At 45.1% G+C, this 27,579-nt stretch overlaps 1 protein-coding gene across 2 annotated transcripts in view; it reads left to right on the top strand.

Moving 5' to 3' along the window:
• DHFR (dihydrofolate reductase) overlaps positions 1-27,338 on the top strand; it is a 242,800-nt gene extending 215,462 nt beyond the window's left edge. For both annotated transcript variants that reach the window (XM_063963917.1, XM_063963918.1), the window contains exon 6: positions 26,628-27,338. In XM_063963917.1, coding sequence (XP_063819987.1) covers positions 26,628-26,706 — 79 coding nt within the window. In that variant the 3' untranslated portion in view covers positions 26,707-27,338. The remainder of the gene's footprint in view (positions 1-26,627) is intronic.
• Positions 27,339-27,579: the final 241 nt, after the last annotated feature.

Here is a 27,579-nt window from a genome sequence, read left to right as displayed (position 1 = left end):
TTTTGTTCCCAATCCGCCCCTGGTGTTCACCAAGGTGATGGCAGAGATGATACTACTCCGCAAACAAGGAGTAAACATAATTCCGTACCAGGACGATCTTCTGATAAAGGTACAGTCCAGGGAGCAGTTGTTGAACATTGGCTTCTCAACCAGATTACTCCTGGATCATGGGTGGATTCTGAACCTACCAAAATCTCACCTAGAACCAACGCAGAAGCTTCATTTCCTGCGAATGATACTGGACACAGTCTCAAAGTGTTCATTCCCCTGGAAAAGGCAAGGGTAATCCAGTCGATAGTTCGGGCCACCTTGAAGCTGACCCGGATCTCAGTGCATCTCTGCATACGCCTTCTGGGGAAAATGGTGGCTTATTACGAAGCAGTTCAGTATGGAAGGTTTCATGCGTGGCCCTTCCAGCTGGATCTGTTGGACAAATGGTCCAGATCGCATCTTCAGAGGTTTCGTCTGTCGCCAAAAGCCAGGATCTCCCTCCTGTGGTGGCTACAAACTGCTCACCTAGTCGACCGTCGGAGGTTCGGGATTCAGAATTGAATTCTGCTAACCACAGACGCAAGCCTCAGAGGTTGGGGCGCAGTCACCCAAAGGGTACAGTTTCAGGGAAGATGGTAAAGTCAAGAAGTCATCCTTCCAATAAATCTCCAGGAACTCTGGGTTATCTACAACGCCCTTCTGCAGCCCTCATTTCTTCTTCAGAATCGGGCCATTCAGGTCCAGTGGACAATGTGTCGGCGGTAATGTACATAAACCGACAGGGCGGAACGAAAAGCAGAGCGCGATGTCAGAGGTGTCAAAATTTCTCCTCTGGGTGGAAAAACGCGCTGTGGTATTGTCGGCGATCTTCATTCCGGGAGTGGACAACTGGGAAGCAGGCTTCCTCAGCAGACGCAACCTGCACCTGGGTGAATGGGGCCTCCACCGGAGGTGTTCCAGTGTTAACATGTCGGTGGAGGTATCCACAAATCGACATGATGGCCTCTTGACTCAACAAGAAGCTCAAGCGGTATTGTTCCAGGTCAAGGGATCCACAGGCAGTAGCGGTAGATGCCCTGACAACTCCATAGGTCTACCAGCTGGTGTACGTGTTTCCTCCCATTCCTCTGATCCCAAGAATTCTAAATAGGGAAAACGTTCAAACAATCCTCATTGCTCCGGACTGGCCGCAAAGGGCCTGGTATGCGGATCTTCTAGAGATGCTGATCGAAGATCCGTGGCCTCTGCCTCTTTGAGAGGATCTTCTGCAACAGGGCCCGTTCGTCTATCAAGACTTACCACGGCTACATTTAACGGCATGGAAGTTGAACGGCTGATTCAAGCCAGGAGAGGGATTCCTGACAATGTCATCCCGACTTGATCAAAGCCAGAAAGGGGGTTACGTCTAAACATTACCATCATATCTGGAAGAAATAGGTCTCTTGGTGTGAGAGCAGACAGTATTCTACAGTGGAATTTCATCTGAGACGTTACCTGCTTTTTCTGCTGTCTGGAGTGGATGTGGGCCTACGCCTAGGCTCCATTGAAGTCCAGATTTCGGTCTTGTCTATTTTCTTTCGGAAACAATTGACTTCTTTCCCTGAGGTCCAGACGTTCTTGAAAGGTGTTCTAGCACTTACAACCTCCATTAGTGTCTGCTACGGCACCTTGGGATCTCAATTTGGTTCTGCAGTTCCTTCAATCGAACTGGTTTGAATCGTTACAGGAGGTAGACGTAAAGTATCTTATGTGGAAGACAGTCACACTTTTGGCCTTGGCTTCAGCAAGACGTGTGTCGGAGCTAGGGGCGTTGTCTTACAAGAGCCCCTACTTGATTTTCCATGAGGACAGAGGTGAACTCCGAACTCATCAATTTCATCCTAAGGTGGTGTCCGCGTTTCACATCAGCCAACCTATTGTGGTCCTGGTTGTTACGGCCACCTCTGCTACTTCAAAGTCTTTGGCTGTTGTAAGGGCTTTGAAGGTGTATGTAAAGAGAACAGCTCGTCACAGGAAATCAGTCCGATTCTTTATGACCCCAATAAGATTGGGTGTCCTACTGCAAAGCAGTCAGTTGCACGCTGGATCAGGCTCTCTATCCAGCATGCTTATTCCATGGCAGGTTTGCCAATTCCAAAATCTGTACAGGCCCCACTCTAGGTCGGTGGGTTCCTCTTGGGCGGCTGCCCGGGGTGTCTGTTTTACAGCTCTGCCGAGCAGCTACTTGGTCGGGGTCGAACACGTTTGCTAAGTTTTACAAGTTCTATACTTTGGCCTCTGTGGACCTTCAATTTGGTCAATCAGTTCTGCAGGAACCACAACACACTCCCACCCAGTTTGGGAGCTTTGGTACTTCTCCCATGGTACTAAATGAATTCTCAGTATCCCCTAGGACGTTAGAGAAAACAGGATTTTAGTTACCTACCGGTAAATCCTTTTCTAGTAGTCTGTAGGGGACATTTGACTCCCGCCCGGTGCTTCGTTTTTCCTGCACGGTTACTTGGTTACGTATTGTTTTTTGCTTCAGCCGTTGCTGTCCCTGTTAGAATGTTTGGTTAGCATGGCTTTCCTCTTGTTCTCGTTGTGCTCGTTCAAAATCTCACCACTTTCCTTTTCTATATCCTTCTCTCAAAATATGTCCGTCTCCTCGGGCATAGTTTCCTAAACCGAGTCTGGTAGGAGGGGCATAGAGGGAGGAGCCAGCACACATAAATAAACTTCTATAGTAGTTCCCATGACTCCTAGTGGACCCGTCCAGTGCCGTAACTAGACATTTTAGAGCTGTGTGCAAGAAACAGCACTGGCGCCCCCCCCCCCCCCCATATGCAACAAAGGGCCAGTGTGTGCCATAGGCGCGCATCAACAATATAGGGATGTAGCTTTATGGGGATGGGGCGTGGCCACAGAGCTCCCTTTTACACCCCCGCCATATGTAAAATAGGGACAGTGCACGCTTTATTCACATTACACTGCACAGTAGCGCCCGTTATTCACATTAGACCACACAGTAGTACCTGATAGTCACATTACAGCGCACTGTAGCATCCGTTATTCACATTACACCGTACAGTAGCACCCGATAGTCACATTACAGCGCACAGTAGCATCCGTTATTCACATTACACTGCACAGTAGCGCACGTTATTCATATTACACTGCACAGTAGCGCATGTTGTTCACATTACACTGCACAGTAGCGCACGTTATTCACATTACACTGCACGTTATTCACATTACACTGCACAGTAACGCACGTTATTCACATTACACTGCACGTTATTCACATTACACTGCACAGTAGCGCACGTTATTCACATTACACTGCACAGTAGCGCACGTTATTCACATTACACTGCACAGTAGCGCACGTTATTCACATTACACTGCACAGTAGCGCACGTTATTCACATTACAGCGCACAGTAGCGCCCATTATTCACATAACAGCGCACAGTAGCAAATATATATATATATGTGTGTATATATATATATATATATATATATATACGGAAATAGCAAAAGAAGGAGTATGCGCTCATAGTGCAAATCAATTTAATTCATAAACCACATATATGCACAGGATAGGCCAAATGAATAGCAGTGGACTCGTACCCTGATAGCCCACTCTGTGGGCTGTGTATCACATGAAGAGTAAAACCACAAGGCAAAAGCTGCAGCCCGCTGCACCTGGATCTGGAACCACGCACCACACCAGCTTCAGCGATCGATCCGTCAGGACACCTGTACCGGGTTAAGTCAGGGATGACAGCTCATGTGGAACAAGAAGCGCCTGGTAAGCCATATATATATATATATATATATATATATATATATATATATATATATATATATATATATATATATATATATATTGGTGTCCACACTAGTGGCGGGTGCACTCTCACAAATGTACTCAAATTCTTTAGTAGATATCAGTTGTTCTTTATTGTAGCCTCATAAATCGACGTTTCGACCCTTCCACAAGGTCTTTTTCAAGAAAGGCAGTACGATATCTTTATTGTTTCATGATGTACAAAGTTTAAACAATGCACATGGTCTTAAAAACGGAATAGCAATATCCAGAACCGGTGAATTGCCAACATTACATGTGGTCCTATGATAGCTATAGCGATAACTGTGAAGATATGATGCATCCTGGGATCATAGTTTTTCACTGCGGCTGCTCAGACAAACCTACAAGTACTGGAGCCTGCCATGTGTTCCCAGGATGCATCATATCTTCACAGTTATCGCTATAGCTATCATAGGACCACATGTAATGTTGGCAATTCACCGGTTCTGGATATTGCTATTCCGTTTTTAAGACCATGTGCATTGTTTAAACTTTGTACATCATGAAACAATAAAGATATCGTACTGCCTTTCTTGAAAAAGACCTTGTGGAAGGGTCGAAACGTCGATTTATGAGGCTACAATAAAGAACAACTGATATCTACTAAAGAATTTGAGTACATTTGTGAGAGTGCACCCGCCACTAGTGTGGACACCAATATATTCAGCGGACCTCGTTCTGTTGGGATAGCACCCACCTTGGAAAATTTGATGCGAGTACAGGACTTTCTTCTGTATATATATATATATATATATATATATATATATATATATATATGAAAAAGAAATTGGAGGTGTGAGCGCAAACCGGTTTAAATGGAGAATGTCTGTGGAACTGCAATCCAGATTGTTAGATCCAAATTGAAACGGGTAAAGTCTGCAGACAATCTGGCTGCACACTGCCGTTTAGATCAGCTGTCGTCCACCCCAGTCTCCCAACGGGAAAAGATTTTGTCTAGAGAAGATAGAATAATGGGGGGCGCAAATAGTGCATTAAAAGATGATCATTTATTGACGCATCATGAAACACAGGTCTAAAAATGTAAGCGTACCAAAGATGGCGGTATAATCACCGCTGATACATTAGTTTTAAAATCAAAGATACAAGATGGATTCACCACTGCATGTTGCCTTGTTCAGCGTCCATCCATAAGCCACGCCCCACGGGCGAATGTATCAGCGGTGATTATACCGCCATCTTTGGTACGCTTACATTTTTAGACCTGTGTGTCATGCGTCAATAAATTGTCATCTTTTAATGCACTATTGGCGCCCCCCATTCTATCTTCTCTAGACAAAATATATATACATACACACACACACACACTATATTATATATATATATATATATGTATGTATGTGTATGTATATATATATATATATGTGTGTGTGTGTGTGTGTGTGTGTGTGTGTGTATGTATATATATATATATATATATATATATATATATATATATATACTGTCCAGATAGCGGCGGCACTCGGAGACTTAATAAAGTGCATAAATGGTTTATTGAAAACTCTACGTTTCGGGGTACGCAGCCCCTTCGTCAGGATAACATACATGCATAAAAGACAGTGTTTAAATACCATACCCACGAGGACGCTCCACTCAGCTTCCAACTGCGTCGTCCGGGTTCCGGGTCTGTCTCACCGGAAGTGATGACATCCCGGCCCGACCAGCCGGCGCGTTGGGGCCGCAAACAGAGTCACCATGGTTACCAATACAATCACAAAACAACCATATTAAGTGTAAATACATAACAACGCATATCCTCTTCTTATATTACATCTCATGGACAATATGTATAGTGACTCAAAATAACAAAAGTGAAAAAAATATAAATAAAAACACTAACATTTGCAGGACACCCGTCCACCTCAACAAAGAGTTACAATAATGGGTTAATATCTCTCATTTTATAATTCAATTGTTTATATTCATAAACATCCCACTGTTATCAATTAGAGAAAGATTTATTGTATACCACTATGGTTCCTAAATTCACAAAAAAAACATTTAAAATTAATTGTCTCATTAATTCCCTTCGGAAAAATGGTATTCAATCTATTAATCCACATTGCTTCAACCTGTAGCAATTTCTTAGACCTGTCCCCCTCTCTCATAGATCGTGGGACATGGTCAATCAGTTTGTATCGCAATGTGGCTACACTATGCCTGGCCTGTGCAAAGTGCCTTACTACAGGCTGCTCACTTTGTCCAGACTTAATGGCCTCCCTTCTCGCATATCTGTGTTGGGCCATACGGATCCTGAACTCAGTCCGTTTTCCCACATACGCCAGCCCACAAGGGCAGGTCAGTAGATAAATAACGAACTTGGATTTACATGAAAGTGAAAACCGGATGGCATATTTTCTACCCGTATGTGGGTGTTGAAAATATTCCCCCGGACTTAAAAAACTGCATGTGGTGCATCCACTACATCGAAAACAACCCTTTCTCTGTTTCAGAAAATGTGTAGGTTCAGTATTGAATTTAGACAGGTCGGTCTTAACTACCATGTCTCTGATACTTCTATTTCTTGAGTAGCTAAATAGTATCTTACTCCCAAATGTTTTTCCCAATTCCTTATATGTGGCTACCAAAGGCCACAGCTTTTTCACCTGTTTACCTAGGTATGGGCTGCTTGCGTTGAACTGTGTCGCCCAAGGAAATCTATTGTGTAAATTTTTCTTACTCCTGGGTACTAATAATTGATCACGTGTCTTGGCTAAGGCTTTCCTTTTTGCCTTCTCTAAATCTGTAGCTCTATAGCCTCTCTGGATAAACGTCTGTATCATTACATCCAATTGTCTGTCCCTTTCATCTCTGTCACTATTAATCCGACAGACTCGTAATAGTTGGGAATAGGGCAAACCCTGTGTGGTCGATCTGGGGTGAAAGCTGTCTGCCCTCAATAGATTGTTCCTATCGGTAGGCTTAGTGAACAGGCTGGTTTCAATCTCCCCTGCATTTAAAGTGATACACACATCCAGAAAATTAATCAGTTTCCTATCCATGGTGGCCGTAAATTTGATCGGGCTGTCTGTGTTATTATGCTTGTCAATTAAACTAGACAGACTGGGCTCTTCACCGTTCCAAAAAACGATGACGTCATCAATATATCTAAGGTATAAAGTTAACTGAGCTGATATACCTGGGTTCGTCAAAAATAATTCTCTCTCAAGTTCCAACATGTACGAGTTTGCGAAGGCCGGCGCTACGGCCGACCCCATCGCACAACCCATACATTGGATAAAGAACTCCTTCTCATACAAGAAATAATTATGAGTAAGTGTGAAATCAAACAATGATAAAAATAACTCAATGTCTGGCCCGTTATAACGGGGATTGTTAGTAATCAGATGCCTTACTGCTGATAACCCTGCTCTGTGCGGGATACATGTATAAAGACTCGTAACGTCTAATGACGCCAATACTGTTTCTTTAGGGACTTTGCCTATTTCCACTAATTTTCTCAACAGGGATGATGTGTCCTAAAGATGAGTGGGTGTGTCTTGAATGCATGGCTGTAGGAAACTATCACAATACAATGCCAGAGGTTCATTTAGAGACCCCCTGGCAGAGAGGATAGGTCTGCCAGGGGGTTTCTTAGGGTCTTTATGTAGTTTAGGAATAGCATAAAACACAGGGGTTATCGGATATTCTACTGTTAAAGCCTTGCTAACTGATGGCGATATAATATGATCTTTCACCGCCTGTGTCAGCAAGGTATCCAACTCACCCTTAAACTTAGATGTAGGATCTAGTCTCAGTGTTTTGTAGGTATTGCTATCCAACAGCAATCGTCTACTGACGACAGTAGGTTAGTCTACTGAAACGTTGCAAAGCAGAAATTTGTTGCTGTGTATTTCTCAAAGCCTCGAGTGCCGCATCCTTGTTCCCTGTGATTATCCTTTATGAAGGCACCGGCTGCAGCTAAGTACATGTCTGACGAGTGCCAAACTCCATCCATGCTATATATATATATATATATATATATATATATATATATATATATATATTCTCATACGTCCTAGAGGATGCTGGGGTCCACTTCAGTACCATGGGGTTATAGACGGTTCCGCAGGAGCCATGGGCACTTTAAGACTTTTCAAGGATGTGAACTGGCTCCTCCCTCTATGCCCCTCCTCCAGACCTCAGTTTACAAAATGTTCCCAGGTTGACTGGATGCACTCCAGGGGAGCTCTACTGAGTTTCTCTGAAAGACTTTTTGTGTTAGGTTTTTTATTTTCAGGGAGAACTGCTGGCAACAGTTTCCCTGCTTCGTGGGACTTAGGGGGCAGAAGTAGGAACTAACTTCCTGAATAGTTCCATGGCTCTGCTTCTGGCTGACAGGACATTAGCTCCTGAAGGGTACTGAACGCTAGCTGCGGCTATGTGCTCACTCCCCCAGCCCGCCGTCAAACCCCTTACAGAGCCAGAAGTCAGAAGACAGGTGATTGTTTAAGAAGAAGGATCTTCATCGTGACGGCTGAAAGGTACCGCGCAGCGGGCGGGAACGCTGCGCGCCATGCTACCCGGTAACACAGGCACAGCAGGGCGCGGGGTGGGAGCGCCCTGGGCAGCATGAAACCTACTAATAACTGGCAGACATAAGTTGCTGAGGCACAGTCCTACCCCCGCCAGTATAAATATTACTATTGAAAAATCTGACGGAAACGCGGGGCTTCCTCCTCAGGCAGCCAGCACACTGCTCAGCGCCATTTTCTCTCATTCCAGGCTGCAGAGAAGAACGCTGGTCCTCCTCCACTTCTGAACCAAGTATCAGGGTATAAAACGGGGGCACAGTGTAATTTGGTGCTATAGTGTGAAATTACCATTATAAAAGCGCTACAGGTCTGTGGTCATATTGTGTTTCATGGAATATTTATCACTGGCGCTAGGTTGTGAACTGGCAAATCCTATCTGTGTCCTTCTGACAGATTTTACTGTGGGTCTGTCCCCTAGAAGTCCCGGAGTGTGTGTGGTGTGGTTGTGCACGTGTGTGACATGTCTGAGGCAGGGAGCTCTTCACCTGAGGGAGCCATTTTAGGGACACAGAGTTGTAATGTGGTGGCACCGCCGGCACACCATGAGCCTGAATGGGTGAAAGAATTACGTGATAGTGTGAATCATATCAGTAAGAGATTAGATAAGTCTGAGTCTCATGCAGGAAACTGGAGAAAATCAGTGGAAGATGTGATTTTTAGTGGTTCTGCTTCGTCATCCGCAGGCGACCCCTCTGGGTCACATAAAAGACCATTTGCACAAATAGTACAAACTGATACCGACACGGACTCTGATTCCTGTGTCGACACTAGTGATTCCAGGGGAATAGATCCTAAATTGGCAAAAAGCATTCAATACATGATTGTTGCTATAAGGGAGGTTTTGGAAGTTACGGAAGCCCCTCTTGTACATCAGGAGAAGGCTTATTTTTATAAAGAAAAGAAAATTAATGTAACTTTCCCTCCTTCTCACGAGCTAAATACTCTCTTTGAGGGAATTTGGGATAACCCTGAAAAGAAATTTCAGATTCCCAAAAGGATTCAGGTTGCTTATCCTTTCCCGGCAGAGGACAGGAAAAGGTGGGAGTCGCCCCCAATTTTAGACAGTGCCCTGTCACGGTTAACAAAAAAGGTGATTCTCCCTGCACCTGGGACGGCTTCACTAAAGGAGCCGGCAGACCGCAAGTTGAAGACTACGTTAAAATCTATTTATGTGGCAAATGGTACGCTACTCAGGCCCAACATTGCTTGAGCGCGGGTAAGTAGTGCTATTGAAAAATGGTCAGATAACTTGTCATCTGAAATTGACACGATAGATAGAGACGAGATTCTCCTAAAGTTAGGTCATATCAAAGACGCTGCTGCATACTTGCTAGAAGCCATGAAGGATATTGGGCTTTTAGGTTCAAAGCCGCTACCATGGTGGTCTCGGCTAGTAGGGCATTGTGGATTCACCAGTGGAATGCTGACGCAGATTCCAAAAGAAATATGGAGGCTCTCCCGTATAAAGATGAGGCCTTGTTTGGAGATGGGCTGGATGTGTTGGTCTCTGTGGCTTCCGCAGGTAAGTCGACATTCTTGCCTTATGCTCCTGCACCGGCGACAAAAACACATCACTCTCAGATGCAGTCCTTTCGGCCCAACAAATACAAAAAGGACAAAGGTTCCCCCTTCTTTGCAGGGAGAGGAAGAGGAAAAAAGTCTGCAGCGTCTCCAGGATCGCAGGAGCAGAAGTCCACCCCTGGTTCTGCCAAATCTGCAGCATGATGCTGGGGCTCCCTTGCGGGAGTCCGCTCGGGTGGGAGCACGTCTGAAACTTTTCAGTCAGATCTGGGCTCAATCTGGCCTGGACCCATGGGTTTTGCAAATAGTATCCCATGGATACAAGCTGGAGTTTCAAGACGTCCCCCCATGCCGATTTTTCAAATCGACCTTACCAGCTTCTCTTCCAGACAGAGAAGTAGTAAAGGCTGCAATTCAGAAATTATGTCAGGATCAAGTCATTGTCCTGGTACCCTTGTCACAGCAGGGAGGAGGTTTTTATTCAAGCCTCTTCGTAGTTCCGAAGCCGGACAGCTCGGTCAGACCAATTCTAAAACTGAAATCTCTGAATCTCTACCTGAAAAGGTTCAAGTTCAAGATGGAATTTCTGAGGGCAGGGATTTCCAGTCTGGAGGAAGGAGATGTCATGGTGTCTGTAGACATAAAAGATGCCTACTAACATGTTCCCATTTATCATCCACATCAGGCTTATCTGAGATTCGCAATACAAGTTTGCCATTACCAGTTCCAGACGTTGCCGATCGGACTCTCCACGGCACCGAGGGTGTTCACCAAGGTGATGGCTGAGTTGATGGTCCTCCTTCGACAACAAGGAGTCAATATAATTCCTTACCTGGACGATCTCCTGATAAAAGCGAGAACCAAGGAACGGTTGGTGCAGAACATTGCACTCTCCCTGTCAGTGCTCCAACAACACGGTTGGATTTTGAATTTTCCAAAGTCGCAGTTGGAACCGACGACAAGATTGTCTTTTCTGGGGATGATACTGGGCACAGAAGTTCAGAGGGTATTTCTTCCAGTAGAAAAAGCTCTGGAGATCCAGATAATGGTCAAACAAGTTTTGAAACCGACGAGAGTGTCGATACATCAATGCATTCGGTTGTTGGGAAAGATGGTAGCGGCCTACGAGGCCATACAGTTTGGCAGATTCCATACCAGAGTATTCCAGTGGGATCTGTTGGACAAGTGGTCCGGATCCCACCTACACATGCACCAGAGGATAGTCCTGTCCTCCAAAGTCAGGATTTCGCTCCTGTGGTGGCTGCACAGTTCTCACCTATTAGAGGGACGCAGGTTCGGGATTCAGGACTGGGTCCTAGTAACCATGGATGCAAGTCTCCGAGGCTGGGGAGTGGTCACATAGGGAAAAAGTTTCCAAGGAAAATGGTCATGTCAGGAATCCTGTCTTCACATAAACGTTCTGGAATTGAAAGCCATTTACAACGGCCTTCTACAAGCGGTGCATCTTCTACAAGATCAGCCAGTGCAGATCCAGTCGGACAGTGTAACAGCAGTCGCGTACATAAACCGTCAGGGCGGAACGAAAAGCAGAGCGGCAATGGCAGAGGTGACAAAGATCCTCCTCTGGGCAGAAAGACATGCAAGAGCTCTGTCGGCAATTTTCATTCCGGGAGTGGACAACTGGGAAGCAGACTTCCTCAGCAGACACGATCTCCATCCAGGAAAGTGGGGCCTCCACCAAGAAGTCTTCGCAGAGGTGACAAGTCTTTGGGGAGTTCTTCAAGTAGACATGATGGCATCTCGTCTCAACAAGAAGCTTCAGAGATATTGTTCCAGGTCGAGAGACCCTCAAGCAGTAGCACTGGTGACCCAGTGGGTGTTTCGGTCGGTATATGTCTTTCCTCCTCTTCCGCTAATACCAAAAGTTCTCAAAATAATAAGAACAAGGGTTCGAGCAATCCTCGTTGCCCCAGACTGGCCAAGGCGGGCTTGGTATCCAGATCTTCATGAGTTGCTCATGGAACCATCCTCGGCCTTCCTCCTTGTGAGGACCTGCTGCAGCAGGGGCCGTGCGTGTATCAAGACTTACCGCGGCTACGTTTGACGGCATGGCTGTTGAGCGCCGGATCCTAGCCCGAAAGGGGATTCCCAAGGAAGTCATTCCCACTCTTGTTCAGGCCAGGAAAGGAGTAACGTCTAAACATTACCACCGTATTTGGAGAAAATATGTGTCTTGGTGTGAATCCAAGAAGGCTCCTACGGAAGAGATTCAGTTGGGACGTTTTCTCTATTTTCCGCAGGCAGGTGTGGATGTGGGCCTAAGATTGGGTTCAATCAAGGTTCAGATTTCGGCCTTGTCAGTTTTCTTTCAAAAACAATTGGCCTCCTTTCCAGAAGTTCAGACGTTCGTGAAAGGGGTGCTGCACATTCAACCTCCATTTGTGCCTTCGGTGGCACCATGGGACCTTTAATGTGGTGTTGCAGTTCCTTCAATCAGATTGGTTTGAAACTCTGCAGGAGATAGAATTGAAGTTTCTCACTTGGAAAGTGGTGATGCTCTTGGCCTTGGCATCCGCAAGGCGGTTGTCTGAGTTGGGGGCCTTGTCTCACGAGTCCTTACCTGAACTTCCATGAATATAGGGCGGAGTTGGGAACTCGCCAACAATTTCTTCCAAAGGTGGTTTCGTCTTTCCATATAAACCAGCCTATTGTGGTGCCAGTGGCTACTGACACCTTCTCTGCGTCAAAGTCTCTTGATGTGGTTAGAGCTTTGAAGATTTATGTCGCAAGAACAGCGAGGATACGGAAAACTGAGGTTCTGTTTATCCTGTATGCTCCCAACAAGATTGGGTGTCCTGCTTCTAAGCAGACCATTGCGCGCTGGATCAGAGGGACAATTCAGCACGCTCATTCCACGGCAGGATTGCCGATACCGAATTCGGTAAATGCCCATTCTACTAGAAAGGTGGGCTCATCCTGGGCGGCTGCCCGGGGGGTCTTGGCGTTACAACTTTTTGTCGAGCAGCTACTTGGTCAGGGGCAAAGTTTTACAAGTTTGACACCTTGGCCGATGAGGACCTCAAGTTTGGTCAACTGGTGCTGCAGGGTCATCCGCACTCTCCCGCCCGTACTGGAGCTTTGGTATAACCCCATGGTACTGAAGTGGACCCCAGCATCCTCTAGAACGTATGAGAAACAGGATTTTAATACCTACCGGTAAATCCTTTTCTCCTAGTCCGTAGAGGATGCTGGGCGCCCGACCCAGTGCGTACTTTACCTGCAGTTATTAGTTTGTAGTTACACAAGTGATGTGTTACGGTTATTTTCGGCATGTTGCTGCAAAAATTGTTAATGCCCTTTGGCATGTGTTGTGTTGAATGCCATGCTGTGCGGTATGGTTGAGGTGTGAGCTGGTATGAATCTCACCATTAATTTAAAAGTAAATCCTTTCCTCGAAATGTCCGTCTCCATGGGCACAGTTCCTATACTAAGGTTTGGAGAAGGGGCATAGAGGGAGGAGCCAGTTCACACCCTTGAAAAGTCTTAGTGCCCATGGCTCCTGCGGAACAGTCTATACCCCATGGTACAGAAGTGCACCCCAGCATCCTCTACGGGCTAGGAGAAAAGGATTTACCGGTAGGTATTAAAATCCTGTTTTTTTATATATATATATATATATATATATATATATATATATACGCACACACGCTGTTCGCAAATACGCACGTATTTTACCCAGTTCTGTGGTCCGGGGACTCACTTTTCTAAACTGTGTGGATCCCCGGGGACGCGCTCCGCTGAAGCTGGTTGTACTGGTTGTCTTAAGTTTTGAGCTTCCTGTAATAAAGGACGGAGGCGGAGCCTTACCAGTCCTCTTGCGACGGTGTATAACGTGCTCGACCTGGTACAGTGTGTGGCGCAATGTGTAGAACGTGCTCTCCTTGGCTCAGTGTGTATTGGAGGTTCTACCTGGTGCAATGTGTATAAGCGGCACTACTGTGTGGAGTAATGTGAATTGGTACTATTATGTGACCACGCCCCTCCCCCACGAAGCCACGCTCCTAAAAAAATTTAAAAAAATGTTGGCGCGCACTGTCGCAATTTTCAGTAAGGGTGGGGGAGCACCAATTCTCTTTCTGCCACAAGGGCACCAAAATGTCTAGTTACATCAATAGTGCGGAGTGTCCTGTATGCTACACAGCCCAGCAGCATTGTTACCCCATCCTCCCCCTTGCACCACTTTTGTAGTGTCCATATCAAGTTTGTATTTTTATATTTGAATCCTTAATAAGACTAATTAAAACCTTCATTCCGATGGGACCCAGAAAAGGACAGGTAAGACCCCAATTTTTAAAAGTGAGGGGTCCCTGGGACCCACATTTTTTTGGTCTCAGCGCGATCACTGAGATAGATAGATAGATAGATAGATAGATTTAGTTAGTTGAAATAAGGCAGCGGCACTCCAGGATTTGTAAACGTGCAAAAAAACTGTACTGAAAAAACGTCACATAAATATGGTATTTATGTGACATTATTTTCAGTACAATTTTTTTTGCACGTTTACAAATCCTAGAGTGCCGCTGCCTTATTTCAACTATATGCGCACTGTAATTTGCGGAGGGCGCCACATACCTTAAAAAATAAAAATAAAAACATATTTCTCTGACGTCCTAGTGGATGCTGGGAACTCCGTAAGGACCATGGGGAATAGCAGCTCCGCAGGAGACTGGGCACAAAAGAAAAGCTTTAGGACTACCTGGTGTGCACTGGCTCCTCCCCCTATGACCCTCCTCCAAGCCTCAGTTACATTTTTGTGCCCGACCGAGCTGGGTGCAATCTAGGGGGCTCTCCGGAGCTTCTTAGAAAAAGTTAGTTTTAGGTTTTTTATTTTCAGTGAGACCTGCTGGCAACAGGCTCACTGCATCGAGGGACTAAGGGGAGAAGAAGCGAACCTGCCTGCTTGCAGCCAGCTTGGGCTTCTTAGACTACTGGACACCATTAGCTCCAGAGGGACCGAACACAGGCCCAGCCTCGGAGTCCGGTCCCAGAGCCGCGCCGCCGGCCCCCTTACAGAGCCAGAAGCAAGAAGAGGTCCGGAAAATCGGCGGCAGAAGACATCAGTCTTCACCAAGGTAGCGCACAGCACTGCAGCTGTGCGCCATTGCTCCTCATGCACACCACACACTCCGGTCACTGATGGGTGCAGGGCGCTGGGGGGGGGCGCCCTGAGCAGCAATATAAACACCTTGGCTGGCAAAAATACATCACATATAACCCCCAGGGCTATATGGATGTATATTAACCCCTGCCAGATTCCAGAAAAAAGCGGGAGAAAAGTCCGCCGAGAAGGGGGCGGAGCCTATCTCCTCAGCACACTGGCGCCATTTTCCCTCACAGCTCCGCTGGAAGGACGTCTCCCTGACTCTCCCCTGCAGTCCTGCACTACAGAAAAGGGTAAAACAAGAGAGGGGGGGGCACTAATTAGGCGCAGTATAATATAAACAGCAGCTATAAGGGGAAAAACACTCTGTATAGTGTTATCCCGGTATATATATATATATAGCGCTCTGGTGTGTGCTGGCATACTCTCCCTCTGTCTCCCCAAAGGGCTAGTGGGGTCCTGTCCTCTATCAGAGCATTCCCTGTGTGTGTGCTGTGTGTCGGTACGGCTGTGTCGACATGTATGAGGAGGAACATGATGTGGAGGCGGAGCAATTGCCTGTAGTGGAGATGTCACCCCCTAGGGGGTCGACACCTGAGTGGATGGGCTTATGGAAGGAATTACGTGAAAGTGTCAGCTCTTTACAAAAGCAGTTTGATGACATGGGACAGCCGGCTACTCAGCTTGTGCCTGTCCAGGCGTCTCAAAGACCATCAGGGGCGCTTAAACGCCCGCTATCACAGATGGCAGATACAGACGCCGACACGGATACTGACTCCAGTGTCGACGATGAAGAGACGAATGTGACTTCCAGTAGGGCCACACGTTACATGATTGAGGCAATGAAAAATGTTTTACACATTTCTGATAGTACAAGTACCGTTAAAAAGGGTATTATGTTTGGTGAGAAAAAACTACCTGTAGTTTTTCCTGCATCTGAGGAATTAAATGAAGTGTGTGATGAAGCGTGGGTTTCTCCCGATAAAAAACTGATAATTCCTAAAAGGTTATTGGCATCATACCCTTTCCCGCCAGAGGATAGGGCACGTTGGGAAACACCCCCTAGGGTGGACAAAGCGCTCACACGCTTGTCTAAACAGGTGGCACTGCCGTCTCCTGATACGGCCGCCCTTAAGGAACCTGCTGACAGAAAGCAGGAGAATATCCTAAAATGTATATACACTCACACGGGTGTTATACTGCGACCAGCAATCGCCTGGATGTGCAGTGCTGGGGTGGCTTGGTCGGATTCCCTGACTGAAAATATTGATACCCTGGATAGGGACAGTATATTACTGACTATAGAGCATTTAAAAGATGCATTTTTATATATGCGTGATGCACAGAGGGATATTTGCCGACTGGCATCAAGAGTAAGTGCGCTGTCCATATCCGCCAGAAGAGGGTTATGGACGCGGCAGTGGTCAGGTGATGCTGATTCCAAAAGGCATATGGAAGTATTGCCTTATAAAGGGGAGGAGTTATTTGGGGTAGGTCTATCAGACCTGTTGTCCACGGCAACCGCTGGGAAATCCACATTTTTACCCCAGGTAGCCTCTCAACATAAGAAGACGCCGTATTATCAGGCGCAGTCCTTTCGGCCCCATAAGGGCAAGCGGGCAAAAGGCTCCTCATTTCTGCCCCGGGGCAGAGGGAGAGGAAAAAGGCTGCAGCAAACAGCCAGTTCCCAGGAACAGAAGTCCTCTCCCGCTTCTGCCAAGTCCTCAGCATGACGCTGGGGCTCTACAGGCGGACTCAGGCACGGTGGGGGCCCGTCTCAAGAATTTCAGCGCACAGTGGGCTCACTCACAAGTGGACCCCTGGATCCTTCAGGTAGTATCTCAGGGGTACAAATTGGAATTCGAGACGTCTCCCCCTCGCCGTTTCCTAAAGTCTGCCTTACCGACGTCTCCCTCCGACAGGGAGGCGGTATTGGAAGCCATTCACAAGCTGTATTCCCAGCAGGTGATAATCAAGGTACCCCTCCTGCAACAGGGAAAGGGGTATTATTCCACGCTGTTTGTGGTACCGAAGCCGGACGGCTGGGTGAGACCTATTTTAAATCTAAAATCTTTGAACACTTACATACAGAGGTTCAAATTCAAGATGGAAGGGGATTATATGGTGTCTCTAAACATCAAGGATGCTTACCTCCATGTCCCAATTTACCCTTCTCACCAAGGGTACCTCAGGTTTGTGGTACAGAACTGCCACTATCAGTTTCAGACGCTGCCGTTTGGATTGTCCACGGCACCCCGGGTCTTTACCAAAGTAATGGCCGAAATGATGATACTTCTTCGAAGGAAAGGAGTTTTAATTATCCCTTACTTGGACGATCTCCTGATAAGGGCAAGATCCAGGGAACTGTTGGTAGTCGGAGTAGCACTATCTCAAGTAGTGCTGCGGCAGCACGGTTGGATTCTCAATATCCCAAAATCGCAGCTGATCCCGACGACACGTCTTCTATTCCTAGGGATGATCCTGGACACGGTCCAGAAAAAGGTGTTTCTCCCAGAAGAGAAAGCCAGGGAGTTATCCGAGCTAGTCAGAAACCTCTTAAAACCAGGCCAAGTATCCGTGCATCAATGCACAAGGGTCCTGGGACAAATGGTGGCTTCCTACGAAGCAATCCCATTCGGCAGATTCCACGCAAGAACATTCCAGTGGGACCTGCTGGACAAATGGTCCGGATCGCATCTTCAGATGCATCAGCGGATAACCCTGTCCCCAAGGACGAGGGTGTCTCTCCTGTGGTGGTTGCAGAGTGCTCATCTTCTAGAGGGCCGCAGATTCGGCATTCAGGACTGGGTCCTGGTGACCACAGATGCCAGCCTGCGAGGCTGGGGAGCAGTCACACAGGGAAAAAATTTCCAGGGCTTGTGGTCAAGCCTGGAGACATCACTTCACATAAATATCCTGGAGCTAAGGGCCATTTACAATGCTCTAAGCCAAGCAAGGCCTCTGCTTCAAGGTCAGCGGGTGCTGATCCAGTCGGACAACATCACGGCAGTCGCCCACGTAAACAGACAGGGCGGCAAAAGAAGCAGGAGGGCAATGGCAGAAGCTGCAAGGATTCTTCGCTGGGCGGAAAATCATGTGATAGCACTGTCAGCAGTGTTCATTCCGGGAGTGGACAACTGGGAAGCAGACTTCCTCAGCAGGCACGACCTCCACCCGGGAGAGTGGGGACTTCACCCAGAAGTCTTGCACATGATTGTAAACCGTTGGGAAAAACCAAAGGTGGACATGATGGCGTCCCGCCTCAACAAAAAACTGGACAGGTATTGCGCCAGGTCAAGGGACCCTCAAGCAATAGCTGTGGACGCTCTGGTAACACCGTGGGTGTACCAGTCAGTGTATGTGTTCCCTCCTCTGCCTCTCATACCCAAGGTGCTGAGAATTATACGGCGGGGAGGAGTAAGAACTATTCTCGTGGCTCCAGATTGGCCAAGAAGGACTTGGTACCCGGAACTTCAAGAAATGCTCACAGAGGACCCGTGGCCTCTACCTCTGAGAAGGGACCTGCTCCAGCAGGGACCCTGTCTGTTCCAAGACTTACCGCGGCTGCGTTTGACGGCATGGCGGTTGAACGCCGGATCCTAAAGGAAAAAGGCATTCCAGACGAAGTCATCCCTACTTTGATAAAAGCCAGAAAGGATGTAACCGCAAAGCATTATCACCGCATCTGGCGGAAATATGTTGCGTGGTGCGAGGCCAAAAAGGCCCCGACGGAGGAATTTCAACTGGGTCGATTCCTGCATTTCCTGCAAGCAGGAGTGTCTATGGACCTAAAATTAGGATCCATTAAGGTCCAGATTTCGGCCCTGTCGATTTTCTTTCAAAGAGAACTGGCTTCAGTGCCTGAAGTCCAGACGTTTGTTAAGGGAGTGCTACATATACAGCCTCCTTTTGTGCCTCCAGTGGCACCCTGGGATCTGAATGTTGTTTTGGGTTTCCTAAAATCACATTGGTTTGAACCACTCAACACTGTGGACTTAAAATATCTCACATGGAAAGTGGTCATGCTGTTGGCCCTGGCTTCGGCCAGGCGTGTGTCAGAATTGGCGGCTTTATCCTGTAAAAGCCCTTACCTGATTTTTCATACGGACAGGGCAGAATTGAGGACTCGTCCTCAATTTCTCCCTAAGGTGGTTTCAGCGTTTCACCTGAACCAGCCTATTGTGGTACCTGCGGCTACTAGGGACTTGGAGGACTCCAAGTTGCTGGACGTTGTCAGGGCCCTGAAAATATATGTTTCCAGGACGGCTGGAGTCAGAAAATCTGACATGCTGTTTGTCCTGTACGCACCCAACAAGCTGGGTGCTCCTGCTTCTAAGCAGACTATTGCTCGCTGGATTTGTAGTACAATTCAGCTTGCACATTCGGTGGCAGGCCTGCCACAGCCAAAATCTGTAAAAGCTCATTCCACGAGGAAGGTGGGCTCATCTTGGGCGGCTGCCCGAGGGGTCTCGGCTTTACAACTTTGCCGAGCAGCTACTTGGTCAGGGGCAAACACGTTTGCTAAATTCTACAAATTTGATACCCTGGCTGAGGAGGACCTTGAGTTCTCTCATTCGGTGCTGCAGAGTCATCCGCACTCTCCCGCCCGTTTGGGAGCTTTGGTATAATCCCCATGGTCCTTACGGAGTTCCCAGCATCCACTAGGACGTCCGAGAAAATAAGAATTTACTTACCGATAATTCTATTTCTCATAGTCCGTAGTGGATGCTGGGCGCCCATCCCAAGTGCGGATTATCTGCAATACTTGTACATAGTTATTGTTAACAAATCGGGTTATTGTTGTTGTGAGCCATCTATCCAGAGGCTCCTCTGTTATCATGCTGTTAACTGGGTTCAGATCACAAGTTGTACGGTGTGATTGGTGTGGCTGGTATGAGTCTTACCCGGGATTCATAAATCCTTCCTTATTGTGTACGCTCGTCCGGGCACAGTATCCTAACTGAGGCTTGGAGGAGGGTCATAGGGGGAGGAGCCAGTGCACACCAGGTAGTCCTAAAGCTTTTCTTTTGTGCCCAGTCTCCTGCGGAGCCGCTATTCCCCATGGTCCTTACGGAGTTCCCAGCATCCACTACGGACTACGAGAAATAGAATTATCGGTAAGTAAATTCTTATTATATGTATGTGTGTGTGTGTGTGTGTGTATATATATATATATAAATATACATCCAGTAAATAGGAGCACTCCCCAGTCTTCATAATGTTTCTTATTTTTATTAGCAGCAAGACATCAATCAAGGGGTGTAATCGACGTTTCGGTTCCAAGTGGAACCTTTGTCAAGATCATAAAGCACAGTAAATGGTCCCCTTATAAACCCTAAAGTGACCCTCCCCTAATTAATCAATTACAATCTGTCAAGTACTCATATCAACAACACACAGATATACAACACATATAGAGACAGTACATGGACAAATACAACATACAAGTAAAAGCTTGAAATCCATATATACCGATTAGACACGAGTCCTCTGTGAACCGCGGCTCTCAGCGATACACGAGCGGCGTGCGTTCCACTGCGCACCTTACTTCCGGTATCCGGAACGCAAGTTCCGGACCCGTGACCGGAAGTACACAGCCTCGTCACTCAAATCTTACATCAGTTCCCAGCTCTCAATAGTCCGGTCTCCATGGAGACAAGTATCATATCGGGAATACATATACAGTAGCTGAAGCAGCATCCTAAAGTTATTTGCTGGTACAGTGTAGTCAGATCTCAAAATTATTAATAAAAAGCAGTGGACTCATATATCCAATCGCAAGGATCACAGTGAATCAACAGCACGTGAATTGTAGCATAGTCTTACGTCATATTATCTCCAGAATATTAACCATTAGTCAAAAAACTACAATATAAACAATAAACAAAAGACATGGGCTGCGACACAGACCGTCCACCTAAAGAAGCCACAGGAAGCAAAAAAAAAGAGAAAAAATAAAAAATTATCAGAAAATAAAAAGTGAAAAAAATGATGAATAAAGATTCAGACATTAGTCCCATAAGTATGTATAGTTCATTCCAGAAAGATACCATATTGGATGCCCTCATTCAGGCCTCTAGGGCGTATAGTGTCCAGTCGGTAGATCCATGATGCCTCGCGTTGGAGCAATAGTTTTGCTCTATCCCCACCTCTTTTTAAAGGAGCTATCCGGTCTATAATCATACATTTCAAAGATGCCAGGGTTTGTTTTGCCTCAAAAAAGTGCCTAGCAACAGGCTTATCTGAGTTTCCCTCATTCAATGCTGTTCTGATGGATAGGCGATGGTTCGCCATCCTCTCACGGAATGGACGAACCGTTTTGCCTACATACATCAGAGAGCATGGGCACGTAAGTGTGTAGATAATAAAATCAGAGGTGCAACTCACTCGCTGGCTGATCTTAATTTTCTGTCCAGTATGTGGATAGTGGAAATATTCACCAGAGGTTATGCTTCTGCAAGTCGTGCAATTCACGCATCGATAACACCCCTTCTTTTGTATCGATAGACCATTAAGATCAGAATCTGGCTCTTGGCTATCTGGCTGCATAAGAATGTCCTTTAAATGCTTGCAGAGGACTGGATCACTTTTAACCACCGGCCAGAGATTTTTAACTGCTTGTCGAACAACAGGACCAGCTGTGTCAAACGTTGTCGTGACCACAAAAGGGTTCTGTGGCGTGCATTGTCTCTTGACATTTCCTGATGAGAAGATCTTTAGAGCTTTACGTACACAATTATCAATAGTCTGTTGAATATAGCCCCTAGAGGAAAATCTCAACTTCATCTCTTCTATTTGTTTATTGGCTATATCGGGTTCTGAGTTGTTATGGAGTACCCGCAGAAATTGTGAAATAGGCATATTCTGTTTGAGCGAGCCTGGGTGATGGCTTCCAAAATGTAATAAAGTATTGTGATCTGTGGACTTCCTGAACAGTCTGTGTCCATACCCCATCTCCGTGGCATAGACGGTTACATCAAGAAAGTTGATCTCCTCTCTACTAAATTCCATAGTAAATCTGATCGGAGAATCAAGGCCATTAAGATGCTCCAGCATCTCCTGGAGTGCCATCTCACTGCCTGTCCAAATCAGGAACACGTCACCAATGAAGCGACAGTAGAAGCCGATACTATCTCCAAACAGCGGGAAAATGTGTACATTTTCATAAGTGGCCATAAATATATTGGCGTACGATGGTGCAATATTACTGCCCATCGCAGTCCCCGCTGTTTGAAGATAGTATCGGCCGCCATATTGAAAGTAATTGCACGTAAGGGTCAGTTCCAGCAGATCAATTAAAAATTCAATTGGCGGAGAGACCATCTGTGTACCAGACAAGGCTCTACGTACAGCCATCAAACCATCGTTATGTGGTATAACGGTGTATAAAGACACCACATCCATCGTGACCAGGATCCCCCGCATCGAAGATGGAAGTGTTTTAATCAATCCCAAGAAATCACTAGTATCCTGTATATAGCTCTTTGTGTTCCCAACATATATCTGAAGGAAGCTATCCAAAAATTGTGCCACAGGTGAAAATAGGGAGTTCCGGGCCGAAATAATCGGTCGACCCGGAGGTCTCACCAGAGTCTTATGTATCTTAGGCAACAAATAAAGCATAGGACAAATGGGATAATCAGTCTTGAGAAAGCTTAGAACATCAGAGTCAATCCAGCCATTAGAGAAGCCAAAATCTAGGCTACTATCCAGCCGGTTCTTAAAGGAAATTGTAGGGTCTCCCCCCAACATCCTATAAGTATCCCTATCTGATAGCTGCCTCAGTGCCTCTTTGTCGTAATCCTTAGTATCTAATATTACCACAGCGCCCCCCTTATCGGCGGGGCGTATGGTTATCAGTGGGTTATCTTTAAGGTCCCTAAGTGCATTCTTCTCAAGTGGACTCAAATTAGATCTAATATGTTTCTGTTTGGTAAGTGATTCCTGTATATTCTGATCTAATAATCTGGTAAAAGTTTTTATACTCGGATTTAGTGAGGGTGGATCATATTTACTCCTTTTCTTAAATTGTGTCGTAGTGTAGTCCATTTTACGTGTATTCTGAAACTTCTCTGTCAATCTGAGCTTTCTGCCCAGCTTATATTTATCAACTGACCATCTAAATTTATCAAATTTTGGTGTTGGGATAAAGCTTAGCCCTTTAGATAGCAAGCTTATCTCAGATTCCGTCAATTTATGCGAAGATAGGTTAATTACTGAATCTTCTGCGCTTTTGTTGTCTTCTTTTTTTCTTTTGTGTTTGCCCCGCCGGAGGTGGGGCCTCCTGCGTTTAAAGCCGTATTATTAATTTTAGAGTGAGTATTAGCCCTGGGTAGGGGAGGTTTGCCAGATATCTGGGAATCAGAAGAGTCCCTATCTGAAGATGAAAAACTATCAAATTGAGACTGATTGTGATAGTGTCTGTTATTTCTAGATCTAAATGGTAATGAATTATCACTACCCGTGAGCCATCTATAGACTCTATGGTCCTTGTAATCACGTTCAACTTTAGTGAGTTTGGCCCTTTTAAATGTCACCAGATCTTTATGATATTTATCAATTTGATCTTTAAGTTTACTCAGCCACTGCTGTGAAGTGTCTGCCTGTAAAACCTCAGTTGCTACGGAGCGTGAGTCAATTAACTCCGTCCTCACTTTCTTTAAGTCAACACCTACCTCCTCTATCACAAGCAAAAGTAAATCAAATGAGCATTTATTCAGGACCGAGCACCATCTGCTGCAAAAGGCTGGGTTGTTCCTCCCGATTGTGGGGATGTTTTTAATACGGAAGCCCCTAGGTAGTTGTTTTTTACGATAATAGTCGGACAAAAATTGCCCATGCAGCAGAAGGTCCACTTCCTTTTTCTGTAAATTAAGCAGTTTATGGTACAGGTCTAATGCACTCTCTGCTGGTAGCCGCTCAAAGTTGCTAAATCCAGACAGTACCCTCTCTGCATCCTCATCAGTTAAAGCTAAGAGCTCATGTTCAGCTGAAAATAGAAGCTCAGTTGTCACAATATTATCCATATGAAGAGCGAATGGTCTTCACTCAAAACACAAAGACGTTATATCACTATCTCTTAAATCAGGAAACCGTCTATGCCACAGAGTCTAAAAAACTGTAAATCAAAAAAATGTGCAAAAAATCAAAATATCAAAAAATGAAAAGTAAAAAAAAATGAAAGAAATAGAAAGAAAAAAATTCAGGGAAAAAAATACAAAATCATAAGTCCATATCCAGAGTTCACGTCTGTAGTAGAGCCATTTCACTAAGACATTTCATATCTAGCAATTCTGACAAAAAGTCCTTAAGATGAACAATCCTGTTTGCCTGGTGCCGGACATAAAGTTACAACTTAATTGTTGAAACATAAATATTCCAAGAACAGTCCACACTCTGGCCTTATCCACATTTGCTGGGGTGACTTCCAGAAAATGATAAATCATCAAGATCCATCAGTGCCAGTATACATTCAGTAAATAGGAGCACTCACCAGTCTTCATAATGTTTCTTATTTTTATTAGCAGCATGACATCAATCAAGGGGTGTAATCGACGTTTCGGTTCCAAGTGGAACCTTTGTCAAGATCATAAAGCACAGTAAATGGTCCCCTTATAAACCCTAAAGTGACCCTCCCCCTAATTAATCAATTACAATCTTTTCAAGTACTCATATCAACAACACACAGATATACAACACATATAGAGACAGTACATGGACAAATACAACATACAAGTAAAAGCTTGAAATCCATATATACCGATTAGACACATGAGTCCTCTGTGAACCGCGGCTCTCAGCGATACACGAGCGGCGTGCGTTCCACTGCGCACCTTACTTCCGGTATCCGGAACGCAAGTTCCGGACCCGTGACCGGAAGTGCACAGCCTCGTCACTCAAATCTTACATCAGTTCCCATCTCTCAATAGTCCGGTCTCCATGGAGACAAGTATCATATCGGGAATACATATAGCTGAAGCAGCATCCTAAAGTTATTTGCTGGTACAGTGTAGTCAGATCTCAAAATTATTAATAAAAAGCTATTCTGGAGATAATATGACGTAAGACTATGCTACAATTCACGTGCTGTTGATTCACTGTGATCCTTCCGATTGGATATATGAGTCCACTGCTTTTTATTAATAAAAACTTGCGTTCCGGATACCGGAAGTAAGGTGCGCAGTGGAACGCACGCCGCTCATGTATCGCTGAGAGCCGCGGTTCACAGAGGACTCGTGTGTCTAATCGGTATATATGGATTTCAAGCTTTTACTTGTATGTTGTATTTGTCCATGTACTGTCTCTATATGTGTTGTATATCTGTGTGTTGTTGATATGAGTACTTGACAGATTGTAATTGATTAATTAGGGGGAGGGTCACTTTAGGGTTTATAAGGGGACCATTTACTGTGCTTTATGATCTTGACAAAGGTTCCACTTGAAACCGAAACATCGATTACACCCCTTGATTGATGTCTTGCTGCTAATAAAAATAAGAAACATTATGAAGACTGGGGAGTGCTCCTATTTACTGGATGTATACTGGCACTGATGGATCTTGATGATTTATCATTTTCTGGAAGTCACCCCAGCATATGTGGATAAGGCCAGAGTGTGGACTGTTCTGGAAATGTGTGTGTGTATATATATATATATATATATATATATATATATATACACACACACACACACACACTGAAAATGTAGTACTTACGGTTTGTAAATATTCTATCTCTGGATATTGGATTCATTTATGTGCAGGGGGGTTTTTTGTTTTGTTTTTTTACAAAATCTGTATACAAACTTATCTTAAACTTAAGTTATTCACAAGTACATACTCACATAAGCAGCATTTGTATGCGAGTCTGGCTGGATAAGGGGAGAGAGACTTCACTCGTGCTGAGCAGCAGCCCCGGAAGTCAGAGTGCAGGAGGAGAGGGGGGGGGGGGGGGGCGGAGCAGACTCAGAGCACATGGGGGGAGAGAGAGAGAGACTCATAGACAGCCCAGCGCTGCCTGCTGTGTTTGTTATGTATATTAGCAGTGTTGCCTCCGGCAGAGAAGGAGCCGGGTGCAACGCTACTAATTTACTGTACAGCGGGCAGTGTGGATGCGGACGGAGCGCCCACAGCGCAACTGCGCTGTGTGCTAAGCACCATCCGCCCACACCTAGTTACGGCCCTGGACCCGTCTATACCTCATGGTACTAAATAGATTCCCAGTATCCCATGCGGACTATGAGAAAAGGATTTACCCGTAGGTAATTAAAATACTATTTTTCCACACCTGTCTAAAACTTTTCCATAGTATGTATGTGTATATATATATGTGTGTGTGTGTGTATATTTATTTTACACAATTTTTTTACTTTTCATTTATGTTACGCCTTTTATTTTACTTAAAGTAAAAGATCCAGTTTCTTTTAACTAGAGCAGGTAAAAACCATTTACTGGTTTTGTAAACGGCTAATGGCGGAGATTGACATTAAGTAGTGTGAGCCTGTATTATGTGCGACAGTTACTTGGCCCAGCTCTGTTCACTTTGATAGCCAAAATAAATCTGCTTTTGTCCTATTTTTGTTCTTTCCAGATACCCTGGCATATCATCTGAAATGCAAGAAGAAAATGGCATCAAATACAAGTTTGAAATCTATGAAAAAATGATTTAGCTGTGGAACTATGCAGTCAGAAATGAATGCTGTTCGCAACAACTAGACATTACCTGGACATGTTTGTTTTTGTTTTTTTTGTCACATGCATTGTCATAAAGAGACTGTACACATGATCATTGAAAAACATTGGTAGTGATGATCATTGGCAAAACCTTGTCCTTGCATTTAGAAGCTCACTAACACATCTTAGAGTGTCCCTACACTTAAATTGTTCCCATTGTATCTTAACAAAAGTTACAGCTTCTGAATACTGCGGACTACAGCACAATTTGTGCTTCTAAAAGTTTGTACAGTACTCTAGTTTTAATTATCTGTAGTATTACTGCTTACATTTATTAAGCTTTAAGAACAATCTGCTAAACACTTACAGTAAACACCTGGACATAAGAGCCTTACAGGGAAATTTAATTGGCACTGATAAATTAATGGGGGGGGGGGGATTGACTCTGGGCTGATAAACAAATCACTGTTAAGTGCAGGATGACATAGTGGAAAATTGAACAGTCCTGGGGGGTCAATTAGGCCTCAGTAAATTACCGTGAATAATTGAATTCCCCCTATATTGGTGAGAAATTTGGAAATATTTACTTCATATTGTCCCTCAATAAATCTCTGTTCATATTTGTTTACTTTTTGTGTATTTTTGGATTTATTTGTTAAAATTTTCAAAGGCTCTTATAAAGTGGAGTAGCTGTCATAGTCTCACAAACATTTGATTCATTCTAACCCAAGCCTTGGTTTTATATAAATGGGGTGGCCAAACCACGTCTCTCGAGCTACATGCAGCTCTTTGCTCTGTCCTCAAAAAAAAAAAAAAAAAAAGTGCAAACAAAATAAAAGCACAGTATAACACTGTAGATATGGCAGTAC

Source organism: Pseudophryne corroboree, chromosome 1 (genome assembly GCF_028390025.1).
Source record: "Pseudophryne corroboree isolate aPseCor3 chromosome 1, aPseCor3.hap2, whole genome shotgun sequence".
Classification (NCBI taxonomy): Eukaryota; Metazoa; Chordata; class Amphibia; order Anura; family Myobatrachidae; genus Pseudophryne; species Pseudophryne corroboree.
Note: the sequence above shows the minus strand (reverse complement) of the source record. Positions and strands in the feature narration are given on the sequence as shown.